This window comes from Vicia villosa, linkage group LG2 (genome assembly GCF_029867415.1).
Source record: "Vicia villosa cultivar HV-30 ecotype Madison, WI linkage group LG2, Vvil1.0, whole genome shotgun sequence".
Taxonomy (NCBI): domain Eukaryota; kingdom Viridiplantae; phylum Streptophyta; class Magnoliopsida; order Fabales; family Fabaceae; genus Vicia; species Vicia villosa.
Genome location: NC_081181.1, coordinates 160,000,645 through 160,023,457, shown reverse-complemented (window position 1 = coordinate 160,023,457; position 22,813 = coordinate 160,000,645). Strand labels below are relative to the sequence as shown.

Here is a 22,813-nt window from a genome sequence, read left to right as displayed (position 1 = left end):
ACCCTAAACACGGTTCCTCTTTCTTCTCTCTCGTCGGCGGAAGAAACCGTAATCACGTTTCCTTTTCACTTTCTCTCTCTGCGCGAAACAAACCATCGATTGCGTTCTCACTTTCCTTCTCTGCGACTACAAATACGTTGCTGCAGTTTCCGTCGACATTCAGATTTCCTGATTCTCCACCTCTGCTTCTGTACAGATTTTCCAAGGTCAGTTCAGATTTAGGTATTTTTCAAGGTTAATTTAGGTTTAGTTTGAAGTTTGTTTGAATTCCCATGTTTCTGTTTGATAAATTGAGAATTTTCTTGGAAATCAATGAAGTTTAACCTTGTACAAGCTAACTTTATGTTCATTTATCCATTTATAGTGTCTTGAATTCGCTTTTAAGTTTAATTTTGAATTGGTTTTCTACTGATTTTTGTCAAGAAAGATAAGTGGGGTGTTAGGAAATTGAATTGGTTTTCTCTTTCTGCTGGATTTTGTTTTCTCTTTCTACTGGATTTTGTTAGGAGATAAGTGGGGTGTTAGTTGGAATTGAAATTGGAATTGTTAGTGTTGTTAAATTTTGTTGTTACTGCTTTTGTATTTATATTCTTCATTTGGATAAAAACCAGAGGCGGAAAATTAACATAAAATGAACCGTGCTCATGAATTTACTTCTGAAACAAGTACTTGCGTCAATTAGAAATTTGACATTGTCAGAAAGATAAAAATGGCCTTAGCATAATAATATAGAGGAAATGAATGTGACAAAAAAATGATGGAAGAGTGATGGGTTAAAAGAGAGATTTTAATTCAAAAAAAAAAAGTGATGCAGAAAAACTATTCAAATTATGAGAATATACCAACATAGATATTTGAAAGTTAATTTTCCTATGGAAGTAATAGTTAGTAAAATGAAAGTTAGTGTTGTTAATTTTCCTACTGGATTTTGCTTTGGAAACAAACACATGTTTTATTTAGTCCATAAAAGTTCTAACCCGAAAGGCAATAGGGATATGTTTGCAGTTTGGTTTTAGCAAAGTCTATGGCCTTCAGTTTTGAGTTTCTTAAAAATTCCTTAAGACAGTTGCAATTTGAGGATCAGAAGTCAGAACATTAGTTTGAGTTGGAAGATAGTGATACCAATTAGTTTGAGTCAGAATCTTGCTTTCTAAAACTTTCTGTTAAGGCATATTGGTTCAATTGTTGACCTGTTTGGTATAATATTTAAATGGTTCTCCAAAATGAGAGTCTATTCATTTAATCTCTTTTTAATTACATTTTGTCATAGTTCCATAACTATGGCTTTTGTTAGCACAACACAACCGATAGTATCTCCCTTGTTCTTACAGTTGACTAAAGACTTTCCCACTTTTCATCTTGAATTTGCTTCAACCTGTTTCTCACTAAACAATTTTTTATATCCAAATTCATAAGTTATACCTTTCTACCCCTAAGACATTGTTAAATATCAAAAGAAAAAAATCCAAAGCACTTCCATAGAAAATGGGTTGCTTATCAAAGGTCTGTCCCTCTATAATGTATAAAAGGCCTGAGAATGGGAGAACATTTTCAATTTTTCTGTTTCATCATGACAAAACAAACACTTCAATAATAAGTTTCATGTAAAATAAAGTGTTGTTTATTTGGACGAAGTGAGAATAAAGAGTTGTTTTCTGCATCGCATGGTTCATGACATACTCAATTTTCTTAGAAACTTAAAAACTCTAACTTAATTAATTATATGCATGATATTTTTTATTATACTCACCACAACTATAGGTTTCATGTAAAACTGTGCTAGGATAAGAGGACTGAAATTTCTCTTTAGAGTAAGAGTAATAAAGGTCAAGATCACAGATGACTATATTTTATACAAACTCGGATCAATAATAGTATGTGCCAAGAGTTGGTGTGCAACGCGTGCCGGCATAATTTCATATTATTTAGAAAAGTGATTTATTTTATTTATTAAAGCAATATGCAAATAGCATCATTACAGATTTGGATCTCATTGGTAATCATGCTGTCTGGCTTTGAACCTTCATCTTTTGTTTATTTGTAGTATTATTTTGACAAATAAATATAGTTCAATCTTAATCTTATACTATACGGCGGAAAGCGATGTAAATTATAAGACAGGATGTGGGATGGGGGATTAGGAATCTTTTCTACCTTAAAATGTGGATGGCTAAATGGCCTTTAAGCTATAGAAAGGACGACACATATTGTGCAAGAGTGGTGTTCAACATTTTTCTGTTTTGAGAAAGTATATATGACTTTTGCATGTCTTGTGCTGCGAAGGTTTGTCCGAAATATTTTATGTTATTCCTATAGTTAATGTCATGAACCATCAAAATATAAGTTTTAAATTGGTTCTTTTTGTCACATGAATATTATTTTTCTTATATGGTGTGGTGTCTATATGTTTACTCTACCAGTTTGAGTCTATTACAAGAAAATAACTTGTCTGACATGTTGTAGACACATAGATCATTGTAATGCATTTATTAATTTTGTTAGTTATAAGAACATCATACAGTAAGTTCTAATCATTTATAAGCTAATCTAGACTTGTAGCCATTTAGAAGAATATTGTAGAGAAACTATATATATATATATATATATATATATATATATATATATATATATATATATATATATATATATATATATAATAAAAATTCTTCTATAATTACATTAGACTAAGTAAGTACCTTAACTTACTATTTGTGTATGTGTTTTTTCAGAAGTAACTATGGATCGTAGTTGGATGAATTCTAACCGTTTAAGTGAAGAGTATAAGAAAGGAGTGAGCGAGTTTATACAATTTGCTTTTGAAAAACTTCCTGATAATAACGGAAAGTTTTATTGTCCTTGTGTTAAATGTTTGAATATTCCCTCGTTACATTTTGAATTGATAAAAAGTCATCTTATTTGTTATGGGATTAACCAAAATTATACCAAATGGATATGGCATGGCGAGTCTGTAAACATGTCAAGTGCGTCAAATACAAATGAAGTCAATGTAGATATGAACAATCGACTAGATGATATGATCCGCGATATAGGCCCAGAGTCTTTCCAACGAGCACATATGTATGATAATTTGTGCAAAGACAGAGAAGAGACTTTGTATCCGGGGTGCACTAACTTTACACGGTTGTCTGCTGTGCTGAGATTGTTCAACTTGAAGGCGAGAAATGGATGGACAGATAAAAGCTTCACTGAATTGCTCGAGCTTTTGAAAGAAATGCTCCCAGAAGGTAACACATTACCCAATCGTAACTATGAGGCAAAGAAGATATTGTGTCCAATGGGAATGGAGTATAAGAAAATACATGCATGCCCTAATGATTGTATATTGTATCGAAATGAGTTTGAAGAGTTGAAGAGGTGCCCCAGGTGTGGACTATCACGCTACAAAGAGAAGGACAATGATTTCAATTGTGATGAAAGCATACAACGTCCTCCTGCGAAGGTGTTATGGTATCTTCCAATAATTCCAAGGCTGAAACGATTGTTCAATAATGTAAATGATGCAAAGAATATAAGATGGCATGCAGATGAGAGGAAATGTGACGGATACATTCGTCATCCAGCTGATTCTTTACAATGGAAGAAAGTTGATGCTTTGTATCCAGAATTCGGGAATGAGCCAAGAAACCTTAGGCTTGGACTTGCTACAGATGGCATGAATCCATATGGGAACTTAAGTAGTAACCACAGTTCATGGCCCGTTCTCTTAATGATCTACAATCTACCTCCTTCAATTTGCATGAAGCGTAAATACATTATGTTATCCATGATGATTTCGGGTCCAAAGCAACCAGGAAATGACATAGATGTTTATCTTAGTCCATTGATTGAAGATTTGAAAGTGCTTTGGGAGGAAGGTGTTGATGTGTTTGATGCCTATTCTTGTAATTATTTCAAGTTGCGTGCGATGTTATTTTGCACCATCAATGATTTTCCTGCATATGGGAACTTGTGCGGTTATAGCGTGAAAGGGCATAAAGCATGTCCCATATGTGAAGAACGCACTTGCTACGAACAACTGAAAAATGGAAGGAAGACAGTTTACCTTGGGCATCGAAAATTTCTCAAACGATTTCACCCATATCGTAGGTTGAGAAAAGCATTTAATGGACACCCGGAAAATGAAATTGCTCCAAAAGCCTTAACTGGAAAACAAGTTTATGACAAATTGAAAGATGTCTGTGTTATATTTGGGAAGAACCAAAAGCAGACCATTGAGAAAAACATATGGAAGAAGAAGTCTGTGTTCTTTAATCTTCCATATTGGTCTAGTCTAGATGTTAGACATTGTATCGATGTAATGCATGTTGAAAAAAATGTGTGTGATAGTGTAATAGGAACACTTCTCAACATTCAGGGAAAAACAAAGGATGGTTTGAATGCTCGTCTGGATATGGTTGAGATGGGTATAAGACAACAATTAGCTCCACAATCAGCAGGTAAGCGAACATATTTACCTCCGGCATGTCATACTTTGTCAAAAAATGAGAAAAAAAGCTTTTGCGAGTGTCTACATGGCATAAAAGTTCCACAAGGCTACTCTTCAAATGTCAAAAGTCTTGTCTCAATGAAAGATTTGAAATTAGTTGGATTGAAGTCTCATGATTGTCACATATTGATGCAACAATTACTACCAGTGGCAATTCGTGGAATATTGCCTAAAAAAGTTAGAGATGTCTTAACTAGGTTATCCTTATTCTTCAATTCTATTTGCAGCAAAGTCATTGATCCTAAGAAATTAGATGAGTTGGAAAATGAGGCTGCAATTATTTTGTGCCAACTAGAGATGTATTTTCCTCCTTCTTTTTTTGACATAATGGTACACTTAATTGTTCATTTAGTGAGGGAGATTAGGTTGTGTGGTCCTGTTTATTTGAGGTGGATGTATCCAGTTGAACGATACATGAAGATTTTAAAAGGGTATGTGAAGAATTTACGCCGTCCAAACGTGCAAGCACGAATGGTAGTTGTTCAACAATGCCACATATACAAGAGGATGAGGAGGATATCCCTGAAGAGTGTGAATTATATGTTGATAAGAAACATCATGTAGTGGCATATGCAAATGTCTATAATTTGGGACCCACCATACATAATCAATTGTTGGATAATGATATGGCAAGGGTGGCGGTAACCAAAGTGATAGATTCCAATGTTCAAGTCCCTATGCCCACAGATGAGGTGACAAAGGTTGGTGAGGCCCTCAACAATTTCATTCAATGGCCGAAAAGACTATTGCGTCTTATTACTAATAAGGTATTTAATATTTGCGTCCATTTCTATTTCAATATAAAATGACTATCTTACTATGTCTTATATTTTGTCTTAATTGTTTAGGATGTTGAAGGCAATAAAATAGATGCCTGCCCATCTAAAAGGCTAGAACCTGAAAACACCGGCGCTGAAAAATTGATGTTAAAGATAATGTCGCGGAAAGAGGATTTGAAGTTCAAGTTGGAAAGGGATGATTTTTTTTATCTACCCATCAAAGATATTATGGAGTTGTGTATGAAGACACAAGATTTACGCATCTCTATTCTACGTATATGGGTAGTGTAAGTACATTTCTACCTCATTTTTACTATTGGATTTTTCATATATTTCATCCACGATGATTGTTTTACTCGATAAAAATTGTTGGGATTTATGTGATTTTCATACTCTACTCTCTCAAATTTTCTGTATTCTTACAGTGCTATTTGTTAGTTGTTTAATGCATGTATTTTCAGTTTAAGGCTTCTGTGAGCTTTAGGAAAATTTGAATTATAGTTTGATTTGATTTTATATGTGAGATTTAAACTTCTAGCTTTTCTATGCTTTATGTGATAGGTTGATACGATATATTTAGAATTTGGAAATTGTTGGCTTTTGTATGCTTTATGTGAAGTGCAACCTTTGTCCTTGGATGGAAATTAGAAGTTCTAATCCACTTGGGATATTTTACTAATAAAGATTGGATTCTGGGAAATATTTTAGAATTTGATTATTAGCCACTTTTTGATTGTTAGCCACTTGGAATTTGATTGTTAGCCACTTTTTTATGGTGTGCATTTATTCCATGTTGATATGTTATTTATCTAAATTTGGTGTTTGACTTTAGGTATATAAAACACCTTTGTACTCAGTTGGACAAGACTGACTTGTATGGTTTCATTGATCCAAATTTCAATCAACCACAAAATGACCGAGCTAGTTCTCAGTCTCACATAACTGAAAAGCTGTTTGAGAATGACAAAGAATGTTTTTTTGTACCATACCTCAACAAGTAAGTGTATTTGATCTTCATAATATTTTTTAGTAAATTAGTTTTGTTAGGTAATCACATATATTAGAAATAATTGAAGTTGATTCATTTAATTTTTGTTTCCCATGAAATGTAGTCATCATTGGCAATTACTCATTATTGAGCCAAAAAAACAAAATGTAGTCTTCCTATGTTCGATGGGGTTGAAGCCAGATAAAAACATTGTTTTTATTGTTGATTCGTAAGTATAATTTATTTCCTTACATATAATTTATGATGTTTTAGAAGGCAAATTTAATGAATATATTTTATTATCGTAGAGCCATAGATGGATATAATAGGTTGAAAGGTTCGAGAAAACAGAGAAAGCCAACATGGACCATTAATCTCAAAGTAAGTTAATAATTTCATAACTAATTTAAAGTTTATTAATAAATTTTGTATATGTTATTTATTTACTGTAATTTATGATAATTGCAGTGCCAAAGACAATCTTTCCATTATGAGTGTGGCTATTATATTATGATACATATGTTGAACATTGTATCAGCTGGAATTGTTAATACATGGAATCAGGTATGTTACAAAAAAAATAATTATGTGTCAATTGTTTTCTTTAATGTTAATACAATATTCTAATATTTTTAAATATTTATTCAGATATTTGGAGATTCAACGCCATTTCATGATGATGACGTTACGAATGTTCAAGAACGTTGTGCAAATTTTATTTTAGAATTCATTTGAAGTAACTTGGTCGGTGCCATTTATTTTTGTACTTCTTTTGTAAGCATCATAGTTTGTTTAGCTTTGCTTAGACTAGCTAGTATTTTGATACTACTTTAGATAGGTTTTGGCAAGAGTTATTTTGTTCAATGATACTGTTTGTGACATAGTTTCACGAATATTTTAAAATTGATGGAATTTATTTAAAAATTTGTTCCATGGTACAATTTGTATTATGGTTGTGTATGAAGTTTTTGATTAGTATTTGGTTGTGATGAAATTTTTTATTATTCATAATTTATTGTATACTATTATCGAAGAAACAAGAATAAAAAAATCAGTTAAAAAGCGACACCTTGATTTTAAATCATAGCAATAGATTTAAAATAACATTACTAAATCAAGTGAGTTGATTTAAATTTGAGATTCTAAATCAGATCATGTAGATTTAAAAAACTGCATTACGTTTTAATCATTTTTTAAATGTGTCAAACCGATTTAAATACATATTTTTAAATCATATTGACCGATTTAATAAAATATTTTAAATCGGATCACACCTGATTTAAAATAAAAAACTTTCTAAATCGGTCAGTATTAAATCGAATCATCAGCTGATTTAAAAAGTCTTTTTTAACCGATTTAAAATGTGTTTTTTGTACTAGTGTCTTTTTATCCTTATTTGTACTTAGTAAAAATAATTCTAAATAAAAATAGTATGAAGTAAATTTCACCAAATAAATACTTGTTCATTCATAAACTATACTGTAAGACAATTTTCTCTTTCGGTATATTCAGACATAACAGTAAACAATAACATACATTAGTTGAACTATAGATCTTCGACGCAAATCAAACAATTATCTGATCTTGATGAATTCATCTAACCCAATAAAACAATTATTATAATTTAAAATAAATAAAATAATATTAAAATGTTAAAAAAATTGGACAAATAATATTAAACTTAAAACCTTTATTTATAACATATACATATTATATTTGCATATTAATGTTATTATTAATATTATAATAAAAAATATTATTATTAAATATTATAAATAAGAAGTGATTGAATATGTTACTATTATAAACATTACTATTATTATATATCAAAATTAAACTTATATAAGTTATAATAAGAACATACACTATAAGTTTTTTAAAACAAATCTTATATGTGTTATGATTTGGAGCACTAGCATACGGTATTGCTGACAATGTTAAATTGCACGATAAGCATCGGTAAGAATTCACTTATGACAATTATAGAATTCACTTATCATAATAATTAAATATTAAATTGCAGGATATGCATCAACAAGAATTCACTTATGACAACCATAAAATTCACTCATCATAATAATTATATCAACATATAGCACTACCATGTTATAGAACAACAACGTACACGCAAACAACAAAATATCAAAAAAGTAAATTCAACAAAATAAAAAGAAAAAAAATTCACCTGAGAGCAACAACGCACAGATAGCAACCGCACAATAGAAAAAAATGAAACGTAAAATAACACTGAGAAAAAACTCAGTCTTTAATAATTCAATTAGGACAATCTTGAAATTAAAAAAATAACTAAAGATAAATTAGGGAAAATAATACAATTCTAATCAATGAATCTTCCATCCCCTTCAAATCCTCCCAATTTGGAGGGGAGCAAAAAGTGAGCCTAGAATGATTTTGCTCCCCTCCCCTTATAAAAAATGAGCCAAACAAATATATTTATAAATATTCTCTCCCCTCCCCTCCCCTCCATCTACTCCCAACCAAATAGACCCTTAGCAGTCATGCCTCTTCTAGAAAAGTTACGTTAAATAATATGGATTATGATTATTCTGGATGAACCATTTTTAGACACGAGGTAGCTTGCAATCTTGACTTCATGAGGATGAGATAACATGACGGCGTTTTTGAAAAAGAATGAGATAATCCCAAATAATGTGTGAAGAAATTGAGTTGTAGGCTCTGAATCTATTTTTTATTTTCTAATCACACTTTTCACCCTCATAGTTGCTCCTAGATGGGGTAGCCAACTATTTTGATAGGTAGCCAGTATGTGTCTCTAAATTCTTTATAGATTCTTTGGTATTCTTTCTAGTTTTTTCTTGAACCATTCTCATGTTTTTAAAATTATCGTGTTTCACTTGTATGAGGCTCACAACATCATCCATTTGAAAAGATTTTCTTGGTAGCAGCTATTTTTTATTTTGATCTTGGAGTTGTTGCATATTCTAATACAATTATTGCGATCTTTGTTGAGTGTTGTTGATATTATTGAGACAATTGCTATTGATTTTGGTATGATTGTTGTTGTTGTCTCTGATTTTGATTTTGGTATCATGGTTAATTGTTGGCTCTAATTTGAACATTTCCCTTAATTATTGCTCTACTTGAATGAATTTTGGGTGATTTCTCCTTGTAGGAGAGCATGTGCTCGAGAAAGGATTATTCCTCTAATATTTTCTCATGTAAGTAGCTTCCTCATCGTGAAAACTATATGAGTTACACTAGTCTTTTTCATGACCAATGCGCCGCAGTAATCACATATGAAAGGTCGTTATACATGATGTATATGTTTTGGCTAGTGTTCTCCCCTTTATCCTTGCATTTTAGTATGGTTAACTTACAAAGCGCTTTGGGTGTCAAATGTGTTGGTAAGAATATGGAGTAGAGAAATGGTATAAAGGGGGTGAATAGATCCTTTTAAAAATTTAATCGTTTTTCAAACAGAAATCAAAGTTTTTCAAATGCGCAGAAGTTTTAAAGCAAAAAAAGAGACCTTGTGCTTATATTGAAAATCAATCACGATTATAATTACACAATTCACTAATATCACATATTGTTCAAAGATAATCTACAAAAAGTCACACACTATATTTAATTGATAAGTTGTAAATTACAAGAGATGTGTCCTTTACAAGAATTCAATTATTATAAGACTATAACACCCCCAGTCCCGCATATTTTAATCAGCACTAAAACTCAATTAAGTTCCAATTCTAACAAAACCTTAACTTATGTAATAAATCGCTACCAACAGAAATTAATAATAAACTACACTAATATATGATAACCTAAACATTCAATAACCTACGAAAATTAAAATCAAGAAAGAGAGAAAGTACACCGGGATGTATTGTGTTTCGACTCTATCGTCCACGCAGGAGCCTACTCCAATCTTCAATGGTTTCCCATTGAAAGTATATCTTCCAATATATTTTGACAAATATCACACAAGTTCATACAATCAGTAATCAATAATAATGCTGAGAAAAATAAATCTCATATATGGATCTTGAATTATGTACAACTTAATGTCAAAATCTCTGCGAAATCTTTACTCAATTTTTGCTTCTTGAATCTTACAGCCTTAACAATTTATTCCGAGTCTTCGTGTATGACAATCACCCTTGATCTCACTGATTTCTTGAGCGATCTACTATTCGAAGACTGATAAGAACTCCTACCCTATCTATAGGCTTCCACAAAGCACTGCCAAAGTTAACCTGGAGAAAATAACCTCGGTTTTCATTGGAATTTGTCACTACCAGTTACAACAACCACAATCTTGCATGTTTCATGATGTTCAATATCAAAGGTAAGTATTTTGTTTATCGTATCCACAGGGACTAGTGCGATATTTATGTCGTTCAACAATTAATATAATTTTAAGCAGCAGATTGTAAAAAAAAAATTTATTGTAAAAGTAACGGAATGTAAAAATGGTAATTGGTAAATTAAGTTCCAGAGATATAAGAACTTTTTGGGATTGGGTTTCACCCACCGAATGCGTACATTATTTATAGATCAGTTATACACAACCTAGATAATAATCATTATCATCATGTATCGCTCTCAAACATTGTTATGTCTAAACTCCTTATGAGAGTTCAACCGTATTGTTTAATTGACGATTTCTCAGTCTAATAAACAATAAGGTAGCATTAAGAATTTATACTTTGTTTTGAATGTTAAACCTAAATCTATGTCTAGAGTTTAGAATCTAACAGATGGTTATCTTAGATCAAGATTCAAACCATATTTCTCAATTTTAATTCCAATATATAAAGTTTGTTGGGCGAGAGGGCTCGCTTGACTTCGCCTGGCGAGAATGATAAATTTTCTTTTCTGGAAAGTTTCTGTTTCTTCTCGACTGGTTCTCACTAGGCGAGGTGTCACTTGGGTCTCGCTGGAGGCTCGCTTGGTGAACTTAGTTATATTCTTCCCTATGATTGACTGACCATATTTACTCTAGAGTCAAAATACCTACAAAAACCATTAAAATATGAAGTAAAATGGTCAACACACTTACTATCATAACATAACCCTAATCTTATATATAATTGGGGATGTTTCTATCAGAAACTTACAAACCAAGTCAATAAATGCCTTTTTCAATGTGACTCAATACCATATTTTGGGTACTTATCAGACTTTTCCCAACTTTGACTTTTGTTTGTCTTCAAATCAAAGCCTTAAAAATGTAATTGAATGCAAGAGCATCTTCACCAAATTTTTCATGATCAACCAAATTTAAGAGAAATAGTTAAAGGTGCATGGTTCAATGTAAAAGTGCATATGCAATTTGTTATGCTTATTAATTCCCTAGGATCAAACCATAATTATGAGACAAATTTTAACACACAAATCAAGTCAAACAATCCCAAACAATAAACATGTCCAACCATGAATCACCTAACACTCTTCTTTGAAGAATTGAAAACAATGTGGAATTTGAACTCACATCTGATAACTTTGCTAACATCTTGATCAATTCATACAGTCATTTAAAAAATTATTTTGACATTACAAAAGCATATATCACTAAGGGCTTTTCATGGTAGTAGAGTGGTCTGGGTACCAAAGAAGGCTCATTTCTATGGATAATTGAAACAAAATGGTTAAAATTTTTAGAGGAGAATTCACAAGTTTTGATATTTTTTCTTTCACAAATCACTCATCTAAATACCTTATTGTGCCCTTATTGAAAATACTTTTTTTGACATTCATTCTTTTTCACAATTCACCTTTTTCCTTCTTTCATTTATCAACTTCTTTTTCTTTCATCAATTTCAAGTATTTCATTTTTCTGTTTTTGAAAAAGAACTTTCCCCTTTTCTCCCCAACTTGAACAAAACCTTACTCTTACTTTGAATGCTATTCAATCATATCGCAAAAGATATCAATCATGATTGTTTCAAGGTTCAATTCAAGAAAAGATATTTAGAATCTGTCATGGATGAACTTTATGATTTTGAGTGAAAGAGAACAAATTCACTAAGTGGTTTACTTAGTGAATTCTTTAGTTCATAATATGATAGATTCATGTCATTTGGCTCAAAATGGATTTCAAATTCTCACTCACTAACAAGGAAAAATAAGGCTACATTTGTGTTGTTGTGCTCAATTTCATAGAAGTGCCTTGATCCTTTCTATGCTTTCAAAAGTATCAAAATAACTGCAAGATTTAAACATGAATCAAACGAGTTAAAACAAGAAATTATCAGTCTTCTTAGAATATGGTAAATAGTGGAAAGCTACCTCACTTTCAAGGTTGGTTCTAAAGTGATTCAAGTACAAGACATATTATTGTAAAAGAATGTATGAATTGATTTTGTGTAAACTACGAGTTTCATATTCATGCTATGTTCCATAAAGAAATAAACATGTACCTTAGCTTGTAAAATTATTTCAAATTTGTATCATTAGCACTGCACCTGGTGTTGATTCATTTAAAATTGGACATTTTCCACTCTTTGCCTTTTCAAGTCATTTAAAAGACAAATGTTTGGAAACAAACAACAGAGATTGAACCTTTGATACTTTCAAAGCTTAATGTTGCTTAAAATACATAAAATATTTAAGGGAAATAAATGGCATTCATACTATTTTTGCTGATTTTGATACTCTTGCTTAGAGAGAAAGGGGTTGCCTAGCGAGCTGTGAACAAAAATCCCCGTTTTAGTGAGAATGAGCTCGCTTAGTGAGCTTAGCATAGTGCAGTTTTCTGTGAAAGTCTCTTGTGCATCATTCATGCCATTGAAACCCTCACTTGTGAAACATATTAAGAAACAAAAACTTAAATAATTAAAAAATAGGGTTGCCTCCCAACAAGCCATTATTTAACGTCATTAGCCTAACGCCTTTCTAAATTGAAATCAAGGTGATCTATTTGATATGATTCAATTATTTCCACCACCAAATTGTGGCTTTGTTTTGTCCTGAATCTTTCTCATTGGTCTGGCTCAGTTTACAACAGCTTAAATGACTTTCTTGTAGGATTTGACCCTCACACGAATCCTTCTGATTCTTTTGCCTATGTGAGGTGAAGGAAGTTTCTCACTTACTTTACCTTTGGTTATCTCCATTTTATCTTTTAGCAAGCAAAATTTCTTCGACGTGTCCAGATCTTTTAGAAATAAAACTCCCCTCCTTCAAGAGTTAATATAATTAGTTTTTTATGGAAATCTGTTATACATGTGAAATTTATGCTTATACATGATCACCTTGTTATCTTGCATGCCTATTTGTGTTCAACCATGTTATTTGGTGTTCTCTGATGCAATATGGTGATACATGAGTTGTGTGTAGCTTGTTTTTCCCTCCGATTTCATTTCTGCACTGGCTAAGTGTTGTCAACCTTGCTAAGCAAGGGAATTGCTCGCTAAACGAGTACATCAGTTACTTGATGTAGAACCTGTTCTATCATCTTTGCTAAGCGGGGGAAGGTCTCGCTAAATGAGAGACACATGACTTTTGGAGGAAAATTTATTTTGTCTGGTCTCGTTGGATCCTCGTTGAGAGCTCGCTTTGACGTCTCTCCAGGGCCCACTAAGGGAGAGTGTCTAGACTTGGAAAATACATTGTTTCCCTATTTCCACCATAAAACTGGAATCGTAACTCTGATTAGTGTAAGGTAGGATACATTGGAAAGGTAGTCCGATGCTATACCTTTTGGTAAAGAAGAAACCATACTTAAATCTCATATATTGGTCTATTATTGATGAGGACGTATGATTGCATATGTATCCTTGGATAATGCTTAAATGCTTGAGTATGCATGCCTTGAGTGTTACACTTTGAATATGGATGAAGGATTGCAAAACTCAGGAACATAGACCTTTAGGGATTCATTTTAAAGTAGGTGGAGTCAAAGATGGTTGAAGAAACATACTTTTGGACTTGTTAGACTACTGAAGAAGAAAAAGGTGATTGTTAGCAACTGGATGCAAGTGACAAAATCAAGATTCAAGAAAGACTTTAACTTAATAAAAAAATGTTCGATAAATGTTGAATTGGCAAAAAGTAGTAAGGTGGTTGATGAGTAAATTGCCATTACCAAGGTTTCAAGTCAAAATGGAGATTGTTAAAGTAAACCTTAAAACCTTAAGTGATGAAGAGGAAAAAAAACTTATTTCGAGATTGAATAAACAAGAAAGGGGGAGAAAAATCAATTTGGAAGTCGACAAAGACGACGACATGTAGAAGGCTTGCGACATAGCTGGTGTGGAATAGGTCGATAGTCAGGCGGCGATACATGGTGGGTTGGAGGATCCGAGAAGCGGGGGAGCTCCGGAAAGTAGAGGCGGTGGCTGGTGGATCAAGTTGATGACAGTTGGGTCCATCAAATATCAGATCCGATCGAGGCAGTTTTCTTGTATCTGGTTCAGTTATTTTAATTTGTGGATCAGTTTATTAATGGTTTTATTTTGGGTCAGTTACGTATCCGTTGAATTACAACAGCTATAAATATATATATCTTTGTCAATCTTGTCTTGACAACCTTCATAATTTTTTATCTGAAGAAAGAGATAAGAGTTTTAGAATCCTAGTTATAATCTCAAGGAGACAACAACAAATTCATATATGAGTGTGTTATAGTAACTTAAAAAACTTTTGGAGATATTTAAAGGGAATTGAAAAAAACTTCTAAACACCTTGTATTTGTGTGATTCATATATAAAAAATCGGAGAGATTGAGAAACACTTGAGTAAAAAATAGAGTAATTATTTTCTTTTAACTCATTTATAATATTTTATGACAACTTTTGAAATTATAGTGAATCAGAAAACTAATATCTTCTTTAGAGTAGATCGTGTAATTGAATCGGATAAACAAACGATTGTGTTGTTGTATTTTATCTTTTTATGTTGTCTTATTGCAAAAAGATTAAGTTTTATTAAAGGCTATTTATTTATTTTATTTGTCATTATTTTTTTTTATAAAGTAAATATTTTGGTGTGATTGAAATTTTTAATTTAAAAAAAAGCATGTGCATCTAGATAAACGTGGTATGAAGTTTCTAACTTTGTATGCTTCACATTCATGAAGTGAAAGTGGGTTAGTGAGGGTATGAAATGACTGCCGGGAAAAAAAACACTTTACTATATACCCACTATTACAAATCTAGTAACGGTCTGTTTGGTAAAAATAGCGGTTGACTGATAAGTTAGCTGATAACTTATAGCTTATGACTGATGGCTGATGGCTGATAACTTATAGCTTATAGCGGATGGTTGAGACTGATAGCTTATAAACTCATTGAAGTGTTTGGTAAAATTAGCGGTTCAATTAACTTATAAATGTAAAATGACATAAAAGATATTTAATATATAATTATTTTATTTTAAATTAAAATATATTATAAGGGTTAAAAAGGAATTTTTATTAAAATAATAAGGATAAAAAAGGAAGAAAAAATAATAAGTTATAAGACATAAGCTAAAACGCTATTTGAAATAGCGTCTGAAAAATAAGCTATAAGCTATTAAAATAAGCTATAAGCTCGTGATGAAAAGACCGTTACCAAACGTATCTAAATTATCATATGAGTTTATAAGACATAAGACATAAGCTATAAGCTCGAAAATATGGCTTACCAAACAGAGCTTATTACACTAATTATATAGTACTAGTATTATTTTTATAATAATTTGCAATGAGTAATTGAAAGAAAAACACACGCGGCTAATTAATAATAATTTATTTAATTAATCTTGTATATATCCAACTGTCAAAAAAAAAAAATCTTGTATATATCCACAATTGACTAATTTAAAACTATTGGTTTATGCTCGTGTACATGAAAAATAAGATCCTTTTTCAAGTTTTGTAGGTTGAAAGTTGAATGAACACTTTGCTTTGTGATTATCATTGTTCATTGTTTTGTGATCATTACTTAATACTGAAAGTATGTCTACATACACTTACAGAGTCCCACCATTCATATTTTATCATCATTAGTCATTACTATGAGTTTTTTTTATTGGATAGTTTTGATAAATAATTTATATTTTTAAATTTTTTATTTCATAATTATATTTTATAAATTATTAATCGGTTTTGTTGATGATTAATTTCTGTCACTAACTATGACTGACCATTGTTAGGAGTAAATTAATGGTAAATTCATGTGTTAATATAAATGATTTCTTCTCTAAACTAATGCAAATTGTGATGAATCCATAGGTTTTTATGAAGAATTGAACGGAATAAGTTTAGTTCATGTATAAAGCAAATCGAATCACTTGTGGGTGTTATTTATGCAGGTTTAGAGCTGAACTGAAGCTTTAGGAAAACAAGAAGAGGAAAGGAAGCTAGAAGTCTCAAAGGCAAAGCAAAAAAGTTGAAGTCTGACAAGGGCGCGCAGCGGGAGTTCTAGCCAGCGCCGCGCCAAAGTCTCTGTTTGTGAGCGCGCCGCGCCAGTCCGATGCCGCGCCGCGGCCTCGGCGTTAAAAGCCCAAAAGTTATAAATAGAAGCCCTAGCTTCCAAGTGAAAGGAGAACTTTAGGGAGCGAAATTAGGAGAGCATTCTGAGTTTGCAGTCAAGAACAACAATTGAAGGCCAATTCTTTACCAATTGAAGAAATTCCGTTGAAGAAGATGAATCCATCCATTGATTCTTGTGTGTTCTTCATGTCTATGGAGAGCTAAATCCCTCTTGTTGAGTCTAAGGTAGTAGTTAACCTATGAATATACAATACCATTGATTAATTCCTGTGAACAATTATTTGAATTCATTATCAATAAGAAACCTTGTTTTTATTCTTAAATTATCGTTGAATCTTTGATCGAAAGAAAGGATTTAACTTTTGCCCTAGGTTACTATATTGATTCAATTGCAATTTGCAGAGATGGAATTGTAATTGGGTTTTCATAATTATCGTTCTTAATTACTATTATCGTTATTGATATTTGGAGAGATCGAATCTCATACCGGTAAGTTTATCTAATTTGATTTGCAGACATGGAATCTTATTTGAGGATAAGTGAAGATAATGATTCAAAGGATTGTTCTATTGTGAATTAATTGATAATTGTATAGGATTAGGTTGATGAACCCTAAAGGCTCAACATATTTCCTTAATCGTTAACAAATTCTCATTATTTGCATTCTTCTTATTATTTATATTTGACAATATTAGAATCATAACACAAATCCAATTACTTTTTCTAACTCAAAATAATTAACTATAGAACGGCAGTGATATTAACCAATCCCTGTGGATACGATATATTACCGAAAATATTTACCCACAAATACTTTCAACAAATTGGCGCCGTTGCCGGGGATTGGTGTCAATATTGCACGCATTGCAATAGTTCTTATTTTGAGTTTTAATTTTTATTTTCTTATTTTAATTTTGACTTTTTGTATATAAATTTTTTTTTATCTTGTTATTTCACTTGTTTGCTAGTTTTGTAGATGTTTGTTTGTCAGAATGTTTGACCCACATATAAATGACGCGATTCATGCTCAAAACGAGATCCTTTTTCAACAAATGGAGTATCTCCTTCAAAGCGTGTCACAGTTCACACCTCAAGTTAGTGAGTTTTATGATAGCGGATGGGGCACACCGGAAGATACGATGGAGTATCATATGGCTAACCATGATTATCAACAACAAGCCTTTCAACCTTATACTCAATCATCGCCACAACAACAAGGAGGACAATCTAAGTTGGAAGAGACCATGAATCAGTTTATACAAATGTCAATGACAAATCAACAACAAGGGCTTTCACATTATAATCAAGGTTATCAAAGTGGACCCTCTGAGTTAGAGGAAACCATGAATCAATTCATGCAACTCTCTTCAACCATTCAACAGAACCGAGAAATTCGAGATGCTCAACTTGCCAAATTCTTAACCGAGCAAAACGTAAGTCAAGTCTCAACTTTTCAAAACCATACGACTTATGTAGAAACTTGCAATGCTACTTCTGTAAGGAGTGTAAAAGTGATTGGTGAGGATGATGGAAAGAAGAGATTGGAGGAGGAAGTTGATGACAAAGAAGATGTTGTTGAAACGGACAACATAGAGTATGGAAACATCAAGAAAAATATAGAAGTTGAGTATGAGCTCTCAATGAAGCTACCTTATCCAAGACCTCCTAAAAAAGTAGATGCTGTGTTAGTCGAAGGAACAAAAAAGGAGGATATAATCAAAGAAGTCATGAATGAGTTAGAAACTTCAAAAGTTGAAACTTTTTCAAAAGAGAATAGGGTGGGCTTAGAGTTGCAGAAGAGTAGTAATGCAAATGAGCATAAACTCTCATTGGAATTACTTCCTCCACAAGTTCCTAATAAAGAAGGGAAGGAGATTCATTGCTTTCGACCAATGGAAATGTTTAGCCGTGTGCAAATCCCCATCCCATTTTTAGAAGGTTTAAAGTTAAAGCCAACATTTGTCAAGGATAGGTTCTCACCGACGAAGAAATTAACGGGTAAGGAGGTTATCTCTCTTGAGGAGAGGAAAAAACAAATGAAGGAAGAGAGATCGCGAGTTGAAGTGGTAAGAATTAAGGATGAAGAAACCAAACAAGCAAACATGAAATACTTTTGGGGCTTCACATTGGTAAGAAAAGTACCAAGGAAAAGAGACATTGGTTGATGATTCAACCATGAACCGTCGAGCCATGCGACGTTAAACGAAGCACTTCGTGGGAGGTAACCCATACTTCTAATGTTTTGTTTTGTTTAGTTTTTATTTCAGGAAATAATCAGGGAACCCGTCTGGTGAAAGCTAGGAGGCAGCAATTGATATTGCGTTACTCTCTGTAAGTCACCCTCTCGGATTTGTTACGAAACATTGAGGTCAATGTTTAGTTCAAGTTTGGGGGGTGGAGCTATTTATTTTTGAATTGTTCAAATTTTCTGTTTTTATTTAATTATGTACTCCCAGTTAGAGTAAGTAGTCCCATAACAAAACGAGAATCTCAAGCGAAGTATCAACAATGAAGCAACATGTATGAAAGTGGTAGGAAGTGAATGTTCAAAATTTTTCAGTTTCACTCTCTTTTTCAATAAGTAACAAAGCAGGTATGAATTTTCAAACTCAAACTCTTAATGTGTGCAATGAAACTTAAGGTGTTAGTAAATACTGTCAGAAGTTCTTTATGGTACATTGTTTATTGGATCAGCTTAGCCCTAACCATTGTGAGGAAAGCTTTCCATTGTTTACTATATGCAGGAGACCATCAATTGTTTTGACTTGTTTGTATCATGCTAAACCGGTTGTTGCATCATCTGTGGAAATCTGTGAAAGTGATTTAGGCACTTGTTTGAATCTGAGAGTTCTTTTAGCCTATTCTAACGTAAAACTTATTTTCTTCTGTGAGAGTGTGATCTTTTGCTAACCATTCTTTGAGCCCGAGGTCAAGATAAGCATCATAATATGCACCAAGGAAAATACCTGGTGAGTTTTGATCTCAATAAAAGTTTTGTTCTGGATCATCAACCATAAAATTTGGTGATGTGTTTTCTCTTTGACCTTTTTAGAAAGTAGGGGAGCATTCATATAATCTGAATACAGGTTGATCTCCAAGTTGGGGAGAGTCACATTCAAAAGAGGAGTAAGTACATGTGGTAATCTGTGAAGGATAAAAGAAGTAGTAGCTTGAAAAAAAAAAATAATAATAAGAAGAAGAAGAGTTTATGGAAAAAGAACAACGTTTGAATATAACGGTTGTTGAAAAAAAAGGAAACAGCAAAGAAAAAGAAACACTGAGCTACGAATGAAAAGAGATGAATGGGTGAGAATTAAAGTATAGAGAAGAAGGAATGAGTTATGATTTGGATGCTTCCCTAGATTAGGAACAACCCTTGATTATCTTCTTTTCTTTGAATCTAAACCGCATTACAACCCTAGAAAGACCTTCTGATTCTCAGATTCCACACGACTTGATGCTAACAATTTGGTGAACGTATGATATGGATCTTTGTTGACTTAATTGTTTGGATGAGTGTTTAACCCTTCTTTTAGTCATCATACTTTTTGATGAGAGTGATTAGTGCTGATTCAATTCCAATTGTGTAGTGTTTTGAACTTCTGGAGATAATTTGCTTTCAAAGTTTGTTTCATGTGTATATTCTGAGTTTGCAGGTAGAAGAGGAGTATTTGACTTAGTTACTGTATTGAACCACTTGGAAAAAAAAACTTTTTGAAAAACTTGTTGCATGATTGTCGGTAAACTTTGCTGGAGGTAAGTAATTTTGTTTAGGGACAAACAAAACTCTAAGTTGGGGAGAGTTTGTTAGGAGTAAATTAATGGTAAATTCATGTGTTAATATAAGTGATTTCTTCTCTAAACTAATGCAAATTGTGATGAATCCATAGGTTTTTATGAAGAATTGAACGGAATAAGTTTAGTTCATGTATAAAGCAAATCGAATCACTTGTGGGTGTTATTTATGCAGGTTTAGAGCTGAACTGAAGCTTTAGGAAAACAAGAAGAGGAAAGGAAGCTAGAAGTCTCAAAGGCAAAGCAAAAAAGTTGAAGTCTGACAAGGGCGCGCCGCGGGAGTTCTAGCCAGCGCCGCGCCAAAGTCTCTGTTTGTGAGCGCGCCGCGCCAGTCCGATGCCGCGCCGCGGCCTCGGCGTTAAAAGCCCAAAAGTTATAAATAGAAGCCCTAGCTTCCAAGTGAAAGGAGAACTTTAGGGAGCGAAATTAGGAGAGCATTCTGAGTTTGCAGTCAAGAACAACAATTGAAGGCCAATTCTTTACCAATTGAAGAAATTCCGTTGAAGAAGATGAATCCATCCATTGATTCTTGTGTGTTCTTCATGTCTATGGAGAGCTAAATCCCTCTTGTTGAGTCTAAGGTAGTAGTTAACCTATGAATATACAATACCATTGATTAATTCCTGTGAACAATTATTTGAATTCATTATCAATAAGAAACCTTGTTTTTATTCTTAAATTATCGTTGAATCTTTGATCGAAAGAAAGGATTTAACTTTTGCCCTAGGTTACTATATTGATTCAATTGCAATTTGCAGAGATGGAATTGTAATTGGGTTTTCATAATTATCGTTCTTAATTACTATTATCGTTATTGATATTTGGAGAGATCGAATCTCATACCGGTAAAAGTTTATCTAATTTGATTTGCAGACATGGAATCTTATTTGAGGATAAGTGAAGATAATGATTCAAAGGATTGTTCTATTGTGAATTAATTGATAATTGTATAGGATTAGGTTGATGAACCCTAAAGGCTCAACATATTTCCTTAATCGTTAACAAATTCTCATTATTTGCATTCTTCTTATTATTTATATTTGACAATATTAGAATCATAACACAAATCCAATTACTTTTTCTAACTCAAAATAATTAACTATAGAACGGCAGTGATATTAACCAATCCCTGTGGATACGATATATTACCGAAAATATTTACCCACAAATACTTTCAACAACCATTTTTAATGAGATCTCTCTTTTTAATTACATATTTTAAGAAAGATTCATAATTATTTTTAAATTTTAAACCATATATAATATTATATTTTTAATATCTAAACCAAATTTTTATATTAAGAATATCATGCAATACATTAGTGAAGTTGAGTGTTTTCTAGAAGGATTTTATCCAACCTACTTAAATTTCAAAGGGTTAACAAAAGAAGATAAAGTTTTAAAAGTTAAGCTATAATAATAGCATTAATTATTATAAGTTATAACACCTTTAAGAAAACATTAATTATTAAAATTTAAAACATTAAGAAAACTACTTTTTATTTAATTAAAAGTTCATACACACGAGGGATGCAAAATCTAAGTGGAGAAAGAAAACAAGAAGAAATGCAAAAGTATTTTATTAAAAGCACACTCTTATCCCACATTTAATAAATATGAGAGTGCATTTTTTGTTTGTTTTATATAGCATGAAAGTGCTTTGGTGGCTGTTGCCATGTTGGACATTCATCCGAATTCCAAAATGTCAATACAAAGTGTGCCATATTAGATGAAGAACAATAATAATTTTTTTATGAAATAATAATAAAAATCTATTAGTTCTTTTATTTTAATATGAAAGTTTTAGAATAAATTTAGGTATTAACATTTTGAACATAATTAGGTATTTTAGGTTAATCAATTATAATACTTTTAATATATTATAAAATAATTAATTAACGTGATTAAGATGGTGGAGACTCGTATGTTCAATATTGTTAAGAAACTCAATTTTTTAATGTGAGATTGACGTGCCATTTAATCTGTTCTATTTATTCTTAGTTGTTAGGTCTTTTAGAGATAGTTCATTTGCGTAGCTTCGCTTATTCAAATAAACCAACTAAGTAATGATGAATATCAACAAGTTATATAGGTATAAAAATCTATAAGAAGATGATAAAAGTCTTGAATTCTTGAATAGAAGAGACATTTCTTGATAGTGGAAGTATAATTATCCATTACATATGGCTTAAAGGTCGAACAACAATCCACATGACTAAGATGCGAAAGAATGGTTAAAAGAAATAGATAACAAAAGTGGATAGCACAATTAAATGCTTCAT

General features: G+C 32.0%; 2 protein-coding genes across 3 annotated transcripts; both read left to right on the top strand.

The window, feature by feature from the left end:
• Nucleotides 1-2,737: 2,737 nt before the first annotated feature.
• Nucleotides 2,738-4,872, top strand: LOC131650455 (uncharacterized). Its single transcript, XM_058920165.1, has 2 exons — nucleotides 2,738-4,806; nucleotides 4,860-4,872. The coding sequence occupies exons 1-2, from the start codon at nucleotides 2,738-2,740 to the stop codon at nucleotides 4,870-4,872; spliced, it is 2,082 nt and encodes a 693-aa protein (XP_058776148.1).
• Nucleotides 4,873-4,885: 13 nt separating this feature from the next.
• On the top strand, nucleotides 4,886-7,259 carry LOC131647251 (uncharacterized). 2 transcript variants are annotated; one of them, XM_058917159.1, is made up of 7 exons: nucleotides 4,887-5,274; nucleotides 5,356-5,573; nucleotides 6,119-6,283; nucleotides 6,399-6,503; nucleotides 6,583-6,655; nucleotides 6,743-6,838; nucleotides 6,923-7,256. In XM_058917159.1, the coding sequence occupies exons 1-7, from the start codon at nucleotides 4,996-4,998 to the stop codon at nucleotides 7,007-7,009; spliced, it is 1,023 nt and encodes a 340-aa protein (XP_058773142.1). In that variant the 5' UTR covers nucleotides 4,887-4,995; the 3' UTR covers nucleotides 7,010-7,256. The 2 variants fall into 2 exon arrangements, with proteins under 2 accessions (XP_058773143.1, XP_058773142.1); XM_058917160.1 differs by lacking the exon at nucleotides 6,743-6,838 and having other exon boundaries at nucleotides 4,886-5,274; nucleotides 6,923-7,259.
• Nucleotides 7,260-22,813: the final 15,554 nt, after the last annotated feature.